The 18494-nt window shown below is 39.4% G+C and overlaps 1 protein-coding gene across 23 annotated transcripts in view; it reads right to left on the bottom strand.

Moving 5' to 3' along the window:
* The window catches only part of cacna1c (calcium voltage-gated channel subunit alpha1 C), a 650264-nt gene that overhangs the window by 161989 nt on the left and 469781 nt on the right, over positions 1 to 18494 (bottom strand). For 16 of the 23 annotated variants that reach the window (XM_062981179.1, XM_062981177.1, XM_062981163.1 and 13 more), the window contains exons 10-11: positions 5773 to 5847; positions 2245 to 2335 (exon numbers count right to left, since the gene is read on the bottom strand). In XM_062981179.1, the coding sequence (XP_062837249.1) occupies positions 2245 to 2335; positions 5773 to 5847 (166 nt within the window). The remainder of the gene's footprint in view (positions 1 to 2244; positions 2336 to 5772; positions 5848 to 18494) is intronic. The other 7 variants (XM_062981184.1, XM_062981168.1, XM_062981183.1 and 4 more) reach the window with 1 other exon arrangement.

Genomic DNA, 18494 nt, shown 5'->3' with positions numbered 1-18494 from the left:
AGGAAAAACAGCAATTGTAAATAATTATCCCCATACATATGAAGGACACATGCCAAAATTATTGTCTTACAAAACATTTCTAGGTGCCACAGTATAAGGTTTTTCATAATTTAAAAATTAAAAATGTTGTTTATTCATTCAGGCTTATTTTGAATAGAATTATGGAAAAATAGACCCATGTTTGATTCCGGAGCAAGCTGGCTTCAGGAAAGGCAAAAGCTCCACATCACAAGTGTTGAATCTGACTCAGCACATAGAAGATGGGTTTGACACTGTAAACCATCACCGTCTCCTGAGAAAAACTTATAATATCTCAAAGGACTACCACCTCACTCACTTCATAGGAAATCTGCTACAAAACAGGAGCTTTTTTTTGTTGAATTCCAGGGTCAAAGAAGCAGATGGAGAAAACAGAAGAACGGCCTCCCTCAGGGGAGCGTGCTTGCTCCATCAATGTTTAACATTTACACAAATGACCAGCCACTGCCAGAAGGGACAGAGAGTTTCATCTATGCTGATGATCGTGCCATAACCGCCCAAGCAGGGAGCTTTGAAATGGCTGAACAGAAGCTCTCCGAAGCTTTAGGTGCTCTTACTGCCTATTACAGGGAAAACCAGCTGATCCCTAATCCATCTAAAACACAGACGTGTGCTTTCCACCTTAAGAACAGACAAGCATCTCGAGCTCTGAGGATTACCTGGGAAGGAATCCCACTGGAGCATTGTAGCACACCAAAATATTTGGGAGTTATCCTGGACCACGCTCTGACTTACAAGAAGCACTGCTTTACTACCAAGCAAAAAGTGGGTGCTAGAAATAACATTGTACAAAAGCTGACTGGCGCAACCTGGGGATCACAATCTGACAGTAAAGACATCTGCCCTTGCGCTTTGCTACTCTGCTGCTGAATACGCATGCCCAGTGTGGAATACATCTCACCTTGTTAAAACAGTGGATGTTGCTCTTAATGAGACATGCTGTGTTATCACAGAATGTCTACATCCTACATCGCTGGAGAAATTATACTGTTTATCTGGCATTGCACCACCTGACATCTGCCGGGAAGTAGCAGCCAACAATGAAAGGACCAAGGCATTGACATCTCTGGCCCATCCCCTGCTTGGATATCAGCCAGCACGCCAATGCCTTAAATCAAGAAATAGCTTTCTAAGATCTACAGAGATACTTGCAGGAACACCTCAGCAAGCGAGAGTCCAAAAGTGGCAGGCTAAAACCCGGAACCTTAATCAGTGGCTGACACCAGATGAGAGACTCCCCCTGGGCACACAGAAGACTGGGGAACTTGGAAGGGGCTGAACAGACTGCGCTCTGGCACCATGAGATGCAGAGCTAACCTTAAGAAATGGGGCTCCAAAGTGGAGTCCTCAACATTGCTTTAACTATGTGGACCTTCACTGGTAGTGTGATGTCTCTACTTTTCATTATTTTATCAAGATTGGTCATTGCTCTCTTCCCAAGAAGTAAAAGTCTTCGGATTTCCTGACTGCAGTCCGTGTCTGCAGTCATCTTTGTGCCTAGAAACACAAAGTCTATCACTGCCTCCATGTTTTCTCCCTATATTTGCCAGTTATCAATCAGTCTGGTTGCCATAATCTTGGTTTTTTTATGTTTAACTGCAACCCAGCTTTTGCGCTTTTTTCCTTACATCATGGTTATAAGGCTCCTCAGCTCCTCCTCACTTTCAGCCATCAAAGTGGTATCATCTGCATATCTAAGGTTGTTAATGTTTCTTCCAACAATTTTAACTCCAGCCTTGGATTCATCAAGCCCCGCACATCACATGATGTGTTCTGCGCACAAGTTGAATAGGTAGGGTGACGGTATACAACCCTGCCGTACTCCTTTCCCAATCTTGAAGTCTGTTGTTCCGTGGTCTGTTCTTACTGTTGCTGTTCTTACTTGATCGTTACATAGATTACTCAGGAGACAGACAAGGTGACTTAGTATCCCCATACAACCAAGAACTTGCCACAATTTATTATGATCCACACAGTCTATATATATATAAAATAAATATGGACAATGAGAGTCAAATGGTAAGCTGGGCGGAGAGAAACAGAGGTAATTTGCTCATGTATTCGTAATGTTCTGTGAGGCACTGTGATGCTGTGAAAGAAAAGATATTTCTGACAAAGCTCACTCTGAAATAAGAGTTGAGTTGATACTAATAACATTTATACAATCACAGAACTAGAAAATAGAGTGAATGTGGTTGAACTTACGCCAGCCGTGCACCACAGTTTTCTCCTTCAATATCACCTCCAGCTACATTATCTGTGTTCACAGATTCTGTCTCACTGGTAGGCATGCTCACTGCAAGGATTAGAGGAAAGAAAAAAGTATATTGTCAGTAATTTATATACATTAATAAATTAGGGGCTTCTGATGGTGGAGGCTTAGCAAAAAGGCACAAGTTACTTATGGAGGAGGAGGATGACCAAGCAAATGGGACCTCAAGGGAACTCCTTTGGCACATCCCTGCTCTCAGTTTTAGAACACGGACTACAATAACAGCAGCTTATTTTTATTGACCACGATCTCTCTTTCTCTCTCTCTCTCTCTCTCTCTCTCTCTCTCTCTCTCTCTCTCTCTCTCTCTCTCTCTATATATATATATATATATATATATATATATATCTGTATCTATATATCTTCAAATGGTATGGGATCAGGACAGTTAAATAAACGATACCTCTTGCTTGCAATCTTTACTGGGGGCATGCCTCCAGTTCAGATGGTATAACTGGAATGAAGGCTTCTAAGGTGAACTCTAATGAACTTCAGAGACCTGTTGCTGTATCAATTTATTCATGGGTTAGAGTTATTAACATTACCTTGCATGCTAACCTCTCTTTGACTAATAATTTAAGGGAAAAATGCATGATGGAATTCGAAAAGGGCTTGTTAAAGAATTCAACAACTATGAATGACTCACAGTGTGCTGACAAATGCATTGCCATGCTCTATATTACTTACTATGAACAGAATCAGAAACAATATCATAATGAAGAAGAACTATAGCAAAAGTGGGCAAAGTGTGGTCAGAGGACTGCATATAGCCCCCAAGACCACATTTGTCACCCCAGAAGTCAAAACATCCCCACTCCCAGAAATTGTTTTTCAAAAACACCTTTTGCTCCCAAATACTCTATAGTAGGTATTTGAGGCATTTTTGTCACATGTTGGCCCAAATAAGGCCTTTTTAAAAATTGGAAATATTTTCTGGACATTCCTTTTTTGAAAAACTTCCCTGAGTCCCACTCTTCCAAGAAACATGGCAAAAGCGCCTCCACCCAGCCTATGGAGTGTAGAAGCATATTTGGAGCAAAATTGTTATTTCCAATGGAGTTGTGTGTGTGCTGGTTCATTGCAGAGGTGATGCCCCTAAGGCAGGCATGAGCAAATTTCAGCCCTCCAGGTGTTTTGGACTTCAGCTCCCACAATTCCTAACTACAGGCTGTTAGGAATTGTGGGAGTTGAAGTCCAAAACACCTGGAGGTGTTTGGCCATGCCTGCCCTAAGGTATCCTAGGGAGACAATGTATCTTCCTAGCCTATCACAGCTGCCTATCCTGAACTAAAGGATACTGTATATATACTTCAAGTTAGTTAAATCATATTTACAAAATTCAGAAGACATCTGCAGTAAAACTGATATATAATGAAGATTTTAATAATAATAAAGTACAGTATATATATAATATAATAAAGATTATAAAAGAAAGTAATGCTAAATCAGCAAATTCTTCCATATCAAGGCATTGTTACACTTCATTATTTTAGCTCATCTCCCAGAATAATTAAGTTATCAGAAGTTTGTGATGCTTAACACATATATTTTCTGCATGACTTGTTGCTTTTTTAAACAATTAGAAAGTCTACTTTTTGAAAAATAATACAGACATATAGTAAGAATAGATGACTAGAGGCTTAAGGGCCCCGCTCCAAGCACTAAAGGCTCACAATCAACCCAAGTCTCCAAAAAATATCTATGACACAGCTCCATAATTTTTTCCCCATATGAACAAAGGTATAGCAAGACCTTGGAAAGGATTTCTTGCATTTAACTTCCAGAATCCCTTAGATATCATAGCCATGCTGGCTGGAGGAATTCTGGGAGATGTGGTTCAGTTCAGTATGGACTGTGTTAAAAGTTAAATGCTGACAAGAATTCTATAAAAACTCTGTGAGGCACTTGGATTATAAACCAACCACATTTGGTTATTATTGTTATTACGCAGATTAATCTAAAAACCTCAGGCCAATTTAAAGTTGTTGTGATAAATGTTTAGCAAATACAGTATGTTTGTTGGTAGTGATGGCAATAGTTAAGAGTCTAATGAAAATGTTATGCTGTCATTGAAGGAGCCCAAAATCCTTTTCATTAATATTCTCAGTCAGACAGGTTGCAATTCTGTTGTACAAAAAATTTGGGCAAACACAGTGACAAGAGAGAGGTAAATGTAAATGCCAAAAAAAAAGTTCAGGTGGCTAAATTGGACTTTTGTTCCCCAGCAACAAAGATGCTAGACTGTAGAAAAGGATCTAAAAACTAGTAAAAAGCAAGTTTACAAGTCCTCTTATATGACTGCATCACGTATTGGGTACCCATTTTATGAATGCCAACAATACAATTTTATGTGAAAGCAAATACAACAGTAATTCCCTGAGAATACCTCCCAAGAGTGTATAGGTCATTAAGTCCAATTTGTACTATAGCAAGAGTGGTTTCGTTTTCAACCCCACCTGATAATCATTCAGTCTCATCCTAATTACAGGTATGTGGTTAAGTGCATCACTTTGTTTGAGAAGGCTGCAAATTCAGAACTAGCTTGTTGTCACCATGGATAGCTTCCAAATCATTCAGCAATAATTGCTTCCAGTTCCTTGAGTTAGGAATATAAAGGCTGATCATGGCTACATCACTGTACTGCAGAGTATTGGCTAAATAGAATGCATTGTTCTTCAATGAACTATCTTAAAACTAAATCAACAGTACTGCAATTTTAGGTTCATCAATTACGTTTCACAATGCTGTTGTCAGAATATGGTACACAAAATGATCTAAACATGATGAAATGCCTACTGAAAGGTAATACAATGAGTTTTGACAGGTGATTTGGCAGCTCCACAGACTACAAAATTTTGCAGAACTTCAAGAGATTTCACAGCATGTTCTATTAAGGATTTAAAAGATATCAAATGTGTCACTGACTATGATGTATCTTAATATAATTCATTAGGAATGGATTCACCAATGTTTCCAGCATAACAGCGAGAAAAGTAGTTGGTAACTTTTCTTTCTGTCATAATTTTTGAAAATCCTAATGAATTGTTTTCTCAAAAAACCTATTTATCTTACCCTCCACCCAATCAATCCCACTGTGCACAAGCTACTAATTATTGAGGTTGACTATTATATTCCCTTTCAATAACACAAAATACATTTATATTATACTCTTAACAGTTGTCACCTGTTTGGTGTAGAAGAAATAGCCAAAATTATACTAAGCCCAGTATTTTAGCAAGTGGTTACATGTAAGACACCAAGTATAATTATTTGGGGACATAATGGAACATCTTGGGGACATATGTGAACAGCACGAATTACAATTCTGAAGACTAACAGGATATGCTGCAGAAGCAATAGAAAAGAGACAAATGCATGCACCAACAGATTACACAGTCACTACACAGAAAGGTACACATACGTACACACTGAAGGTGGACACAGAGAACATTGGAACATTACCATGAGTTTCTGTGGAGTGACTAAACCAAGCAAACCTTCCTTTCTTCTTGTCAGGCAAGCCAGCTGGAGTGTTTCCTTTCACAGACAAGATGGTCAAGTACCAGGAACAAGACATCAACAGAGAACATGCAGCCAAGGACAGTCAAAAGAAAAAGAAACAAGGAACTCAGCTTACATGTAAGACAGCCACCTCTACCTTTCTTCATGGGAATTAAGAATGTAAAATGATAACAAAGACATATGGAAAAGAAAAGCATCAAAACAGAGGGGGTTGTTGGTATCAGATTATGTTTCCTTTTGTATTTTGCTCCAGTGCATAAACAATTTCTGGAAACACTATCCTTCTGAAACATTAGCCTCTTGAACTAAAGCCACAGATAAACTAGAGAATAAATCCTTGCGAGTACAGCCTCTTCTTCAAAAGCACCCCCAAATGAAACTTATATACATCACCCAAATGAATGGCATATATGGATATCTTTTTTCTTTCACTTTATCATATATTTGTTAGATTATACATCCTGTCTGCTTAAAAAATGGAATTCAAGATGGCCGTTTATCTTAAATTCAAACTAAACTAATATTGGTTGGGGGGGGGGGGAGGACAGATTAAAAACAGAAGTAAAAAGACATCAATAAAAGAATCAACACCCGGCCACTTAAACATTTCTTCCACAACAGCCCAATATAATTGTCATAGACCTGGTTTTTAAAGGACAAGAGGAATAAAGTCAGGGTGTTATTTCCTCAGCAGGAAATCTGACAGCCTGAAAGAAATAACCAAAAAGTTATCTTTCTCTTGTCTGGAGTACAGGGTGCCTCTGAGAGTGGAGGACAAAGAGAAGAGTCCCTTAGATATCTCAAAGGTTAGACAGGCTTGTATGAAAGAATGTCTTTCAAATATTAACTTTCAAAGGTTAAACGTATTTTTATTCTATACCAATTTGTCTTTTCTCTCCCTCAACTTCCCCCCACACCAATATAGTATTTAGGGAAGATTATATGAATCATGTCTTCAAGAAATGTGGTGTTTCTCAAAGAGCTAAAATTAAATCTTTAAACTGTTGTTGTTACTGCTGAATTTATATGCCACTCCGCTGTTTAATCCTCACAACAAGCCAGGCAACAATTCACAAAGGTATCCTAAGGTTTCATAGCAAAATTAAAAGCAAGATCAGTATACTGGGCAGAAACAAATGCAAAAATTTTATTTAGGCCTTAAGGCTTTCAGGAGAGAAATACCTTTTCATTTGTGGCCATAGAAAGTGCAATTGGTATGCCTGGAAGTCAGTCAAAGATAACTGTTGTGGAAGATATTTTGTTGAGTTTCTGCTGCTGTGCTGATTCATTTTAAAAGTCATATTTGAGTTTGGATTTTTAAACATTCTTTATATTTCTATATTGTGAAATGTCTAAAGCAATTTTGAGAGAGTTGGATACAAATGTATAAATAAACGAACAGAAACTCTTGATAGACATATTTTGTCAGATTCGCATTTTAATGCTCAACTGGCACCCGATATTTCATTTTCAGAAAATAAAAAACATCAGAAAGAAGAAAATCTTTACTATAACAAATGAATTAATTCAGGAATGTTCCTGTCCTGCACACGATTCTGTGACATTATCACTATCAAACACCTTACTGTTTTTAGTTGTGCAGTCACAAATATTACTACAAAAATAGCATTCACAACATTTTTGGACCTAGTCTAGTACATAATGTAGCCTGAAAATAGACTAAACAGTGGGAAACTGTAACATTCATACGTTGACTCTTCTGTTCACAAAGAATGAGAAGAAACTCATAGCAGTCCATTATGTTCAAGAGAGGAAGAAAAAAGCTTGATATTATTTTCTCTCTTGGACACAACATTTAACATCATAGCAGTCCTAAAATATCGTGTCTTTCCCACAAAGGTATTTGCTTTCCTGTTGTGCTTGTCTCTCTCACAGTGGTATTGAGAAGTCAGAGCATCTTCTTTCTTGGCACAAATATGGTACCAATGTTTCGGTTTATGTTAGGAATCTTATCATGCCTGAAAAATGTGTTCAAATAGCTCTCCTGGTGGGGGAAAGTTTACAAAAAAATTCAGGTTGCTGAGAAAGTCATCCCATTATCCAATATTGTACAGTATTCAATATGTAGAAATATGCTAGTGGTCATTCACAAATGAGTGAAAATCCTTTTAAAAGTTGGTGAAAGCTGCATTCTCATAGCTCACTGTATTGTTATTTTCCATATGATATGCCATTTAGTTATCAAAGATATTCAACTGAATTTCCAAACCTAATATCCTGTCTATGACAAAATTACTATATCTCTGTTTGAATAAAATTTTGTAGGATCTTTACATTTCATCTCTAAAATGTATGCAGAATAAATTGGATTACATTCAGTCATATCATCTAGATTCATTTGTTTTTTCATTTGTGCATTTGCACTCACTCCATCTGCAATGAACTCAGAATAGTTCCCATGATTCCCAGGGTGTCTATTAGCTTGCAATTTTACTACTACTACTACTACATATATTTAGATCCAGCAATATGAATGTATCACGACATTAGTACATCTTTTCACATCAACAAAAAAACCTTGAAAGTGTAAACCAGCTCTACTCTGATTATGTGATTATAAGGTAATTCTGTCACTTTTACACAGATTCTTTGGAACATGGCCCTCTCTTTGATTTTATCTAACTTGTTTTGTTTTACAACTTGTCCACAACTGATGGCACCTCATTTACACACAGCATCATTAGGGCACTACAAGATTCTGAATACATAGAATCATAGAATCGTAGAGTTGGAAGAGACCTCACAGACCATCCAGTCCAACCCCCTGCAAGAAGCAGGAAAATCTCATTCAAAGCACCCCCAACAGATGGCCATCCAGCCTCTGCTTAAAAGCCTCCAAAGAAGGAGCCTCCACCACAGTCGAGGGCAGAGAGTTCCATTGCCGAACAGCCCTCACTGTGAGGAAGTTCTTCCTGATGTTCAGGTGGAATCTCCTTTCCTGTAGTTTGAAGCCATTGTTCCGCGTCCTAGTCTCCAGGGCAGCAGCAAACAAGCTTGCTCCCTCCTCCCTATGACTTCCCCTCACATATTTGTACATGGCTATCATGTCTCCTCTCAGCCTTCTCTTCTGCAGGCTAAACATACCCAGCTCTTTAAGCCACTCCTCGTATGGTTTGTTCTCCAGACCCTTGATCATTTTAGTCGCCCTCCTCTGGACGCTTTCCAGCTTGTCAACATCTCCCTTCAACTGTGGTGCCCAGAATTGGACACAGTATTCCAGGTGTGGCCTGACCAAGGCAGAATAGAGGGATAGCATGACTTCCCTGGATCTAGATTCTATACCCCTATTTATGCAGGCCAGAATCCCATTGGCTTTTTTCTCCACCGCATCACATTGTAGGCTCATGTTTAACTTGTTGTCCACGAGGACTCCAAGATCTTTTTCACACATACTGCTCTCGAGCCAGGCATCGTCCCCCATTCTGTATCTTTGCATTTTATTTTTTCTGCCGAAGTGAAGTATCTTGCATTTGTCCCTGTTGAACTTCATTTTGTTAGTTTCAGCCCATCTCTCTAATCTGTTAAGATCGTTTTGAATTCTGCTCCTGTCTTCTAGAGTGTTAGCTATCCCTCCCAGTTTGGTGTCATCTGCAAACTTGATGATCGTGCCTTCTAACCCTTCGTCTAAGTCGTTAATAAAAATATTGAACAGAACCGGGCCCAGGACGGAACCCTGCGGCACTCCATTTGTGACTTCTTTCCAAGATGAAGGTGACGCATTGGTGAGCACCCTTTGGGTTTGTTCGCTTAACCAATTACAGATCCACCTAACTGTAGTTTTGCCTAGCCCACATTTGACTAACTTGTTTGCCAGAAGGTCATGGGGGACCTTGTTGAAGGCCTTACTGAAATCCAGGTACTGAAATCCACGGCATTCCCTGCATCTACCCAGCTTGTAACTTGATCAAAAAAAGATATCAGATTAGTCTGGCATGATTTGTTTTTGGTAAATCCGTGTTGACTATTAGCAATGACCACATTTGTTTCTAAGTATTTGCAGATCACTTCCTTAATGATATTTTCCAGAATCTTGCCTGGTATCGACGTGAGGCTAACCGGACGGTAATTGTTTGGGTCGTCCTTTTTTCCCTTCTTGAAGATAGGGACCACATTCGCCCTCCTCCAATCTGCTGGGACTTCTCCCGTTCTCCAAGAACTCTCAAACATGATTGCTAGTGGTTCCGAAATAACTTCCGCTAGTTCCTTCAATACTCTTGAGTGTAATTGATCCAGCCCTGGAGACTTGAATTCATTTAGAGCAGCCAGGTATTCCTGGACGACTTCTTTCCCTATTTGGGGTTGGATTTCCCCCAATCCTTCATCCACTCCATGTTGCTGAGGTTGAGGCTGGCTTTGTTTTTGTGAGAAGACTGAGGCAAAGAAGGCATTAAATAGTTCTGCCTTTTCCCTATCCCCTGTCAGAATTTCCCCATCTTCTCCTCGCAGAGGCTCTATCGCCTCCTTGTTCTTCCTTTTCCTACCGACGTAAGCAAAGAAGCCCTTTTTATTGTTTTTAATGTCTCTGGCAAGCCTGAGCTTGTTTTGCGCTTTAGCCTTGCAAACCTTTTCCCTACAGGAGTTGGCTATTCGTTTAAATTCTTCTTTGGTGATTTCTCCCTTTTTCCACTTCTTGTGCATGTCTTTTTTTGAGTCTTAGACCAGTTAGAAGTTCTTTGGACATTCATTCTGGCTTCTTTGCACTTGTCTTGTTTTTATTCTTTGTTGGCACTGTTTGAATTTGTGCCTTGAGTATTTCACTTTTGAAAAACTCCTATCCATCCTTGACTCCTTTGTCTTTTAGTATTGGCATCCATGGCATACCACTCAGTATTTCCTTCATTTTTTGGAAGTCGGCTCTCTTGAAGTCCAGAATGCGGGTTTGACTTTTTTTCGTTTCGGTCTTCCTTTGTATTGCAAACTGCAGGAGCACATGGTCACTTGCCCCTAAGGATCCAACCACTTCAACTGCATTGATCTGGTCCTCCACGTTTATTAGGATGAGGTCAAGAGTAGCCGATCCCCTTGTTGTCTCTTCTACCTTCTGGACCATAAAATTGTCTGCAAGGCAAGTGAGGAATTTGTTGGACTTTACTCTTGGCCGAGTTTGTTTTCCAGTAGACATCAGGATAGTTGAAATCACCCACGACTACTATATCTCTTCTTTGTGCCTGTTTGGTCAGCTGCTGACAGAAGGCTTCATCAAGTTCTTCACCCTGATTCGGAGGTCTGTAGTAGACACCCATGACGAGATCATTTTGAGTCCCAGTTCCCTTGATTCTTATCCAGATGCTTTCAAGTTGGTTTCCCGGATTGCCATCTTGCATCTCTTCTGCAACGTAAATGTTTTTGACATATAGGGCTACTCCCTCTCCTCTCCCCTTTGTTCTGTTTCTGTGAAATGGTTATAACCTTCAATGGCTACATTCCAGTGATGGGTGTCATCCCACCATGTTTCAGTGATGCCTATGACATCGTAAGTGTGGTGTTGTGCTAAAAGTTGGAGTTCGTCTTGTTTATTCCCCATGCTCTGTGCATTAGTGTAAAGACATGTAAGCCCCTGGGACCTTCCTCTGAGCTGTTCTTTTGGGATTATTGTGTTCTTGGTAATTGGTCCTTGTTGTGTTTGTGCAACCCTCCATGTAGCCTTATGGTGATTCCCTGTGGTCGTGGGTAAAATACTGTTCGCAAAGCTATTGTCCCCCTCCCCCCGCTGACCTAGTTTGCTAGTCTGTGAGCAAAAAGGTGTTTTCCTACTTGTGTGAGATGCACCCCATCCCTTGCCAGTAGGCCTTTCTCCTCAAAAAGGAGGCCATGGTCGAGGAAGCCAAAACGTTCCTCCTAACACCATTTTCTGAGCCAGTTATTGACCTGTACTATTTTTCTGACCCTCGCAGGGCCACATCGTACAACAGGGAGAAGGGATGAAAAGACCACATGTACATTACTTTGTTTTAGCTTTGTTCCAAGGGCTTGAAAATCATTTGTGATCTTTTGAAAGGTATGCTTAGCCATATCATTCCACGCCATGCAGGAAAATGCTATTTCCACATCCTAGCAAGATGATAATAGTGTTGCTATTGTTCCTAAAAATACTAAAACTGTTCCTGGACTGTTCTGAATCTAACTGCAGTATTTTTCCCTCTAAAAACAAAACAAAGCCAAATCACTGCACACAGAAAAATAACCAAGTTACATTGAATCTCTAACTTGCACATTTTTTATGTGTGGAGTGAAGGGTTTTTATTTTGGGTTGAAATTGTATTCAGACATTCAGTGTCTTAAAAAGCTGAAATATTACTACCAAGAAAAAGCATTACCAAGAAATGGTATTGTATGTATTAACTTGTACAAACTAGACTGACGGTCAAAATAGTACTACCAATGAAAAGAATTACCTGTATATTGTATTGAATGTACTTGCTGGCCTAAAGTAGATTCCCAGAGATTTTATAATTTCAATACATCTAAACTTTTGTGTAGGCTTCCTGCTCCTATCTGAAATCAGAATGAAATACCTTCCAATATTCTAAACTACCAACCACTACAGTCTTCTAAATATATTTGTAATTTTGAACATAGCTCCCATGGCAGAGAGAGTAAACTCTCACCATACATCACTCTACTTAGAGAAGGGGACATTCTATTTTTTCGTAAGTTAAGGCACAGTACTTAAACTGACCTGTAAATAAGTCAACCTAGTTTCTGGGGCTGATTTTTTTTGACATAATTTTCTAGACTTATACAGTATATACAGTGAGCGTTTTATTTACATCCTTCTAGTTCTAGAAACAGTTACTGAAGGGATAAACTGCACCAAACTAATTTTAAAAACAGGCCTATTTAATGGGTTTGCAGTGGTTGCTTTTTGTAATTTGTGAATACTTTTTGAAGCATTCATATAAGTGACGAATTGATAATATTACCTTGAATTAGGCCTTGCGTGGGCAGGTGTTATGCAAGGTTTCCTCACACAGCTGTCAAAGTAAAATAATTTCTAACTTTAAACATCCTTTGCTATTCTCATTTAGATTCTTCAAATATTTTCATCACCATATCTATTTCATCTGGACAAATTCTCAGCAGAGAAGAGCAATGTCTTTAAACTTAAAATCTTGACTAAGAAAAATTAAAACTGCTAACGGTGGCTAACTAGTGCAGAATACAGTGGGACTATTAATTCTCTTGTATTGGAAACTCTGGTTCTATTAATGAAGGCTACAATATTATTTGCTGAAGCATTACATTGCTGAATCATGTTCAAGTTACAACTAACTAATCTAATTTCTCTCGGGAGGGCGTTCCAGAGCCGGGGGGTCACCACCGTGAAGGCCCTCTCCCTCGTCCCCACCAACTGTATTTGCGATGGTGGCGGGGGTGAGAGAAGGACCTCCCCAGCAGATCTTAAGTTCGCACAGGTTCGTAGTAGAAAATGTGATCGCAAAGATACGCTTGTAGTGTCTCAGAGACCCCTGAGTCATGACCCCGTCGCCATTACGCCATTACGGAGCAGACCGAAGGTTTTTGCCATCTCCGCACGATTCCGCTCCTTTCCAGATGTCCCCTGTTGACAGTTTTAGCCCACAGTTAATTAAAAAGGGCCTTGATTCACAGCCCGGTTCTCCAGAGAACGCTATGTTTGACCGCAAATTGTTTTCAGAGGCTTCGCGCGCGGAAAAGCAGATTTTGAGGAGAAGCGCTCGATTAGCGGAGAAAGCAAGCGTTAATTAAGCCGGTTCCCTTGAGAGTTCTCAGGGAGGATTGCATCTGGCAAATTGTTGACTTTAGTCATTTTCCCTTGGGAAAGAGTTCAGACACCTGGCTAGAGAGGAGAGCAAAGTCCCATAAAAGTTCTGGGTGCCAACTGTCCCTTGCGGTGTTCAACATGTCAGTTGAGGAATTCACATCGACTCTAGTTCTGCAGCGCGCTACTCTTGAGTAGACCGGCGTTGCATCTCGTCTTCCTGTTAAGTCTGGACAGCGATTCAGCTTTACCATGACTAACTTTGCCTTGCCTTGCATCCTAGCCTCGGATTTGAGCCTCGGATTTTGCCTTAATCCCCACTCAAACAGCCTAAAGGTTTGAGTGTGTTTCGGTTATTGGATTTAAAACTTTGAACTCTAATACTGGACATCTACTTTCATATTACTGGACTATATTTGACCTTTCCTGAAAGGTCTACTGCTGGACTATATACTCTGCTTATTTTTAGTTGTCTCCTTTATTTCCTTAATAAAGGTATTAGATTGTTTATTGGCCTTCGTGTCTGATTCCCAGTGCTCATGCTGCCCTGAGGTGTCACAACGCTGGACCTGAACTGTTTAGGGCTTTATAGGTGATAACCAGCACCTTGAATTGGGACCGGAATCTTATCAGCAGCCAGTGGAGCTGTTTTAATAGGGGAGTTGTCCGCTCCCTGTAATTCGCTCTTATTAACAACCTGTCCGCCGTCCGTTGAACTAATTGGAGTTTCTGGGTCATCTTCAAAGGCACGTAGAGTGCATTACAGTAATTCAATGTGGAAATAACTAAGGCATGGACCACTGTGGCCAAGTCAGACTTCTCGGGGTACGGTCGCAGTTGGTGCACAAGCTTTAATGGTATAAAGGCTCTCCCAGCCACCACTGACACCTGAGCTTCAAGTGTCAGTGCTGAGTGAAGGAGGACCCCTAACTGTGGACCTGTGACTCCAGGGGGAGTGTAACCCCATCAAGCACAGATTGCCACCCAATAACCTGATTGGCTGTGTGACGAATGTATCCCTATGAATGTCCCAATCTTCGAACACTCTCTTTTTCATTTGAAAAAATGCACTCACAGAGCTCAGACAGTGTTGTATTTCAGTGTCAATGTCAACTTTTGTGGAGACGTGGCTGCTTAGGTAGTAGAAATGGTGAACATTTTCTAGTGTTACACCATTAAACTTTATTGCTGGCAGAAGGATTGGTTAGTGCCTGCTGGTAGTGCATTTTGATTTTCTCAATGTTCAGTGAGAAGCTAAGCTTTTCATATGCTTCTGCAAAGGTGTTTAAAACGGCTTGTAGGTCTTCCTCTGAATGAGCACAGACTACAATAATAATAATAATAATAATAATAATAATAATAATAATAATAATAATAATAATAATAATTTTATTTTTATACCCCGCCCCATCTCCCTGAAGGGACTCGGGGCGGCTTACATGGGGCCAAGCCCAGGCTAAACAGGCAATATAAAAACACAACAATAAAACAGATCATAAAACTAATAAGGTCACATAAAATAGACATACTTTGATAAAATCCTGGGTTGGCTCCTAAAAGGAACTGGGCCAAAGAGAATGTCAGTAGTGTCAGATACAATATCATCAGCATACTAGAGTTCTATATCAGACGTTGTTGTGACCTTACTTTTGGTTTTTAGCCTGCTGAGGTTAAAAAATTTGGCCTATGTTCAATATGTGATTTCCACACTAGTCAACATGGTGTAGAATCAGAGCTATGAAGATGGAAAATAAGGTTGGAGCAATAACACATCCCTGTTTGACACCTGATCCCACTTTGAATGGGTTACTTGGGAGCCCTTGCTGTCCAAGACTGTTACCATCATGTCATTATGGAGGAGGTGCATGATGTTCACAAATTTATCAGGGAATCTGATTTTCAAGAGGATGGTCCAGAGAACATTACAATTCTTGGGTTCAGAGGCCTTTGCAAGGTTGATGAAGGCCACATACAAAGGTTGATTTTGTTCCCTGCATTTTTCTTGGAGCTGTTGTGCAGTGAAAATCATATCCACTGTTTCCTGGAGGGGCAGAAGCCATTCTGGAATTCAGGGAGGATGTCTTCTGAAATAGGTAGAAGGTGGTTTGTGAGGATTCTTGTGAGGATTTTTCCAGTGGAGGTTAAAAGGGAGATAGATAGTTTCCACAGTTTGTTCTTTCTCCCTTTTTGAAACGGGTGATGATAATGGTGTCCTTGAAGTCTACTAGGATCTTCTTCGTCACCCACACTTTTTCAATGAGTTTGTGGAGTTGTGTCAACTCAGGCCCATCTTCTTTAAAGATTACAGCAGGGATCCCATCAGGTTTGCTGGCTTTGTTATTTTTTAGTTGGCAGGTGGCTTTGCTGAATTCCTTCAAATTAGATAGTGTTGTTGCATTTGAAATGTATAATTTCACATTTATTTCTGATGAATATGATTAGTTTCAGCCAAATTCTCTGGTTTATCAAGGCTCCTTTGAATTTTTTTTCCTATTTTTAAATTCATTAGTGACTCCATCCAGTTTTGTGACATCCACAAATTTGATAAGGATTCCCTATACCCCATTATTTAAGTAATTGCTTCTTAAATCATGTGTCCCAACTTAAATGGTGTCCCCTTAGCTCAATTCTGGGGTCTCAAAAGATAGTAAACATTTACTGAAACAGCACCTCACAGCTGTTTTATACACTTACACAAATGGATTGTGCAATGTTTTCAGTGGATTCTGCAGAAGATGCTTCAGCTATACTCTATAAAAAGGAAAAAGAGACTGTTCAGCAAGACTAATGCTGATTTCATATCAGCAAATGTTTGATTTTTATACCTATTTTATATAGCTATATACCTGTGATCACTTGAAAATTTCTCAGCTCAAAAGCAGTCCTAAGCGGAAAAGTTCAAGAAGTCACTGATAAGAAATGACAGTGAGAAATTTAGAGTGCTCTCTAAGACTACTGCTACTTCCTGCTGCTTTGAATGTTTCTAGCCTCAGTGGATTTAATGTAAAATCTAGTCGTTTTAATGTTCCTTGTATTTTTGTTGCTGACAAGGCTGTGTGATGGAATTAAATTTACAATGTAATAATATATTGTGTACAACACTTTGTATTCATATATTTATGTATGTATATCTCATATTTATATCAAAGAGGTTTTATAGCTTTCATAAGATTCTCCAAGATTTTCATGACCTCCAAAAGTTAAGAACCATTGCTCTATAATATAATATAAATGTGGTTGCATTGAAACCAGATATACTACAAGTGGAAAACCCATTGGATGTTCTATGAAAATGAAAAGAAATTTAGATTTATTTATTTATTTATTTATTTATTTATTTACAGTATTTATATTCCGTCCTTCTCACCCCGAAGGGGACTCAGGGCGGATCACATTATGTACATATAGGGCAAACATTCAATGCCCATAAATACATCAAGACAGAGACAACAGACAGACAGACGCAGAGGCAATTTAACCTTCTCCTGAGGGGATGTTCGATTCTGGCCACAGGGGGGAGCAGCTGCTTCATCATCCACTCTGATGGCACTTCCTCACTTCCTCATTCCAACGTTGTAAATTAGTTAAACTTGCCTCCCCACTTTTTATAAGTGGTACCTTATTTCCTACTTGATAGATGCAACTATCTTTCGGGTTGCTAGGTCAGCAACGAGCAGGGGCTATATTTTATTTTTAATTGACGGGTGCTCACCCCGCCACGGGCTGGCCTCGAACTCATGACCTCATGGTCAGAGTGATTTATTGCAGCAGCTGTTTACCAGCCTGCGCAACAGCCCGGCCCCACAATAGTCTGTAAGAATCTGCCACCATATTTAGTATTATTTTAAACACAGATTTTAATATGAAAATTTTAACAACTCCACTCTATTCCATATCCCACACAAACTGGTCCTGGCTGTCTTTCTAATTTCTCTGATTTTACATAGGGTTGCTTACATGACACAGACCCTGCTAGCCCACCCAACAGCATGTAGCAGTCATTATTTTACATACTATTTTAGTTACTTCTACTTAGTTACCAGTTACCTAGCTTTCTATCATTTGTCCAGCTCAGATATATGTGGCCCTGACAAATTCTAGACTTCAGTCCCATTATAGTGCCACTTTACAACTTTGAGCCAGAAATATTTCTTTCATATCCAAACTCATCTTAAAATATTTTTCAAGGATGTAATAAATATTAGGGGGGAGAGGGATAGGATTTTGGAGGATGAGCTATATCTAGACATGGATGCTATCTCATATACTGAGTAATTACTTCAGCAGGACCAGCAGTATTTAAGTTAGGAGTTTTGGCTAAATATTCAACAGAACAAAATGACAAAACCCTGACTGCAGGTGAAGATACTCCCTTTCCTGCACTTAACACAGTGACGTGCTGGATCAGAGCTGAAAGGATTCTAATTCAAATCCCCACTCAGATGTAAAATGGACTATGTCACACTGGTCTCTTTTTCAGGCCAATTTACCTAACAATATTGTTGTAAAGAAAAAATGACCACCTAACATCTAGCATATTCTGTATAAAGTATGGGATGTTGGATCAGGACACAGGGAAGCATTAAATATAGAGATGGGAGTGAATGAAGCATCTAGGTGACAGAAATATTCTCACTCAGTCCAAAAGATTTCGCATATCCTCTAGAGATATTAGATGCAATGTGCATGAGTCTTTCTATCCAAAACACTGCATGTGAAGACAATTCCTAGAATGTTAGCTGCTGAAAACACTGTTGATATTTGATCTTAGGCCCAAATTGTATGTTTCCAAATTGGCACAGGCACATTGGCAATGTCAAGTATAATAATAATAATAATAATAATAATAATAATAATAATAATAATAATATTTCTTACCTGCTTCTCCGTATCTCATAAT

This window comes from Anolis carolinensis, chromosome 5, assembly GCF_035594765.1.
Source record: "Anolis carolinensis isolate JA03-04 chromosome 5, rAnoCar3.1.pri, whole genome shotgun sequence".
Taxonomy (NCBI): Eukaryota; Metazoa; Chordata; class Lepidosauria; order Squamata; family Dactyloidae; genus Anolis; species Anolis carolinensis.
The sequence above is the reverse complement of the archived record's forward strand: the minus strand, read 5'-3'. Positions and strand labels throughout refer to the sequence as shown.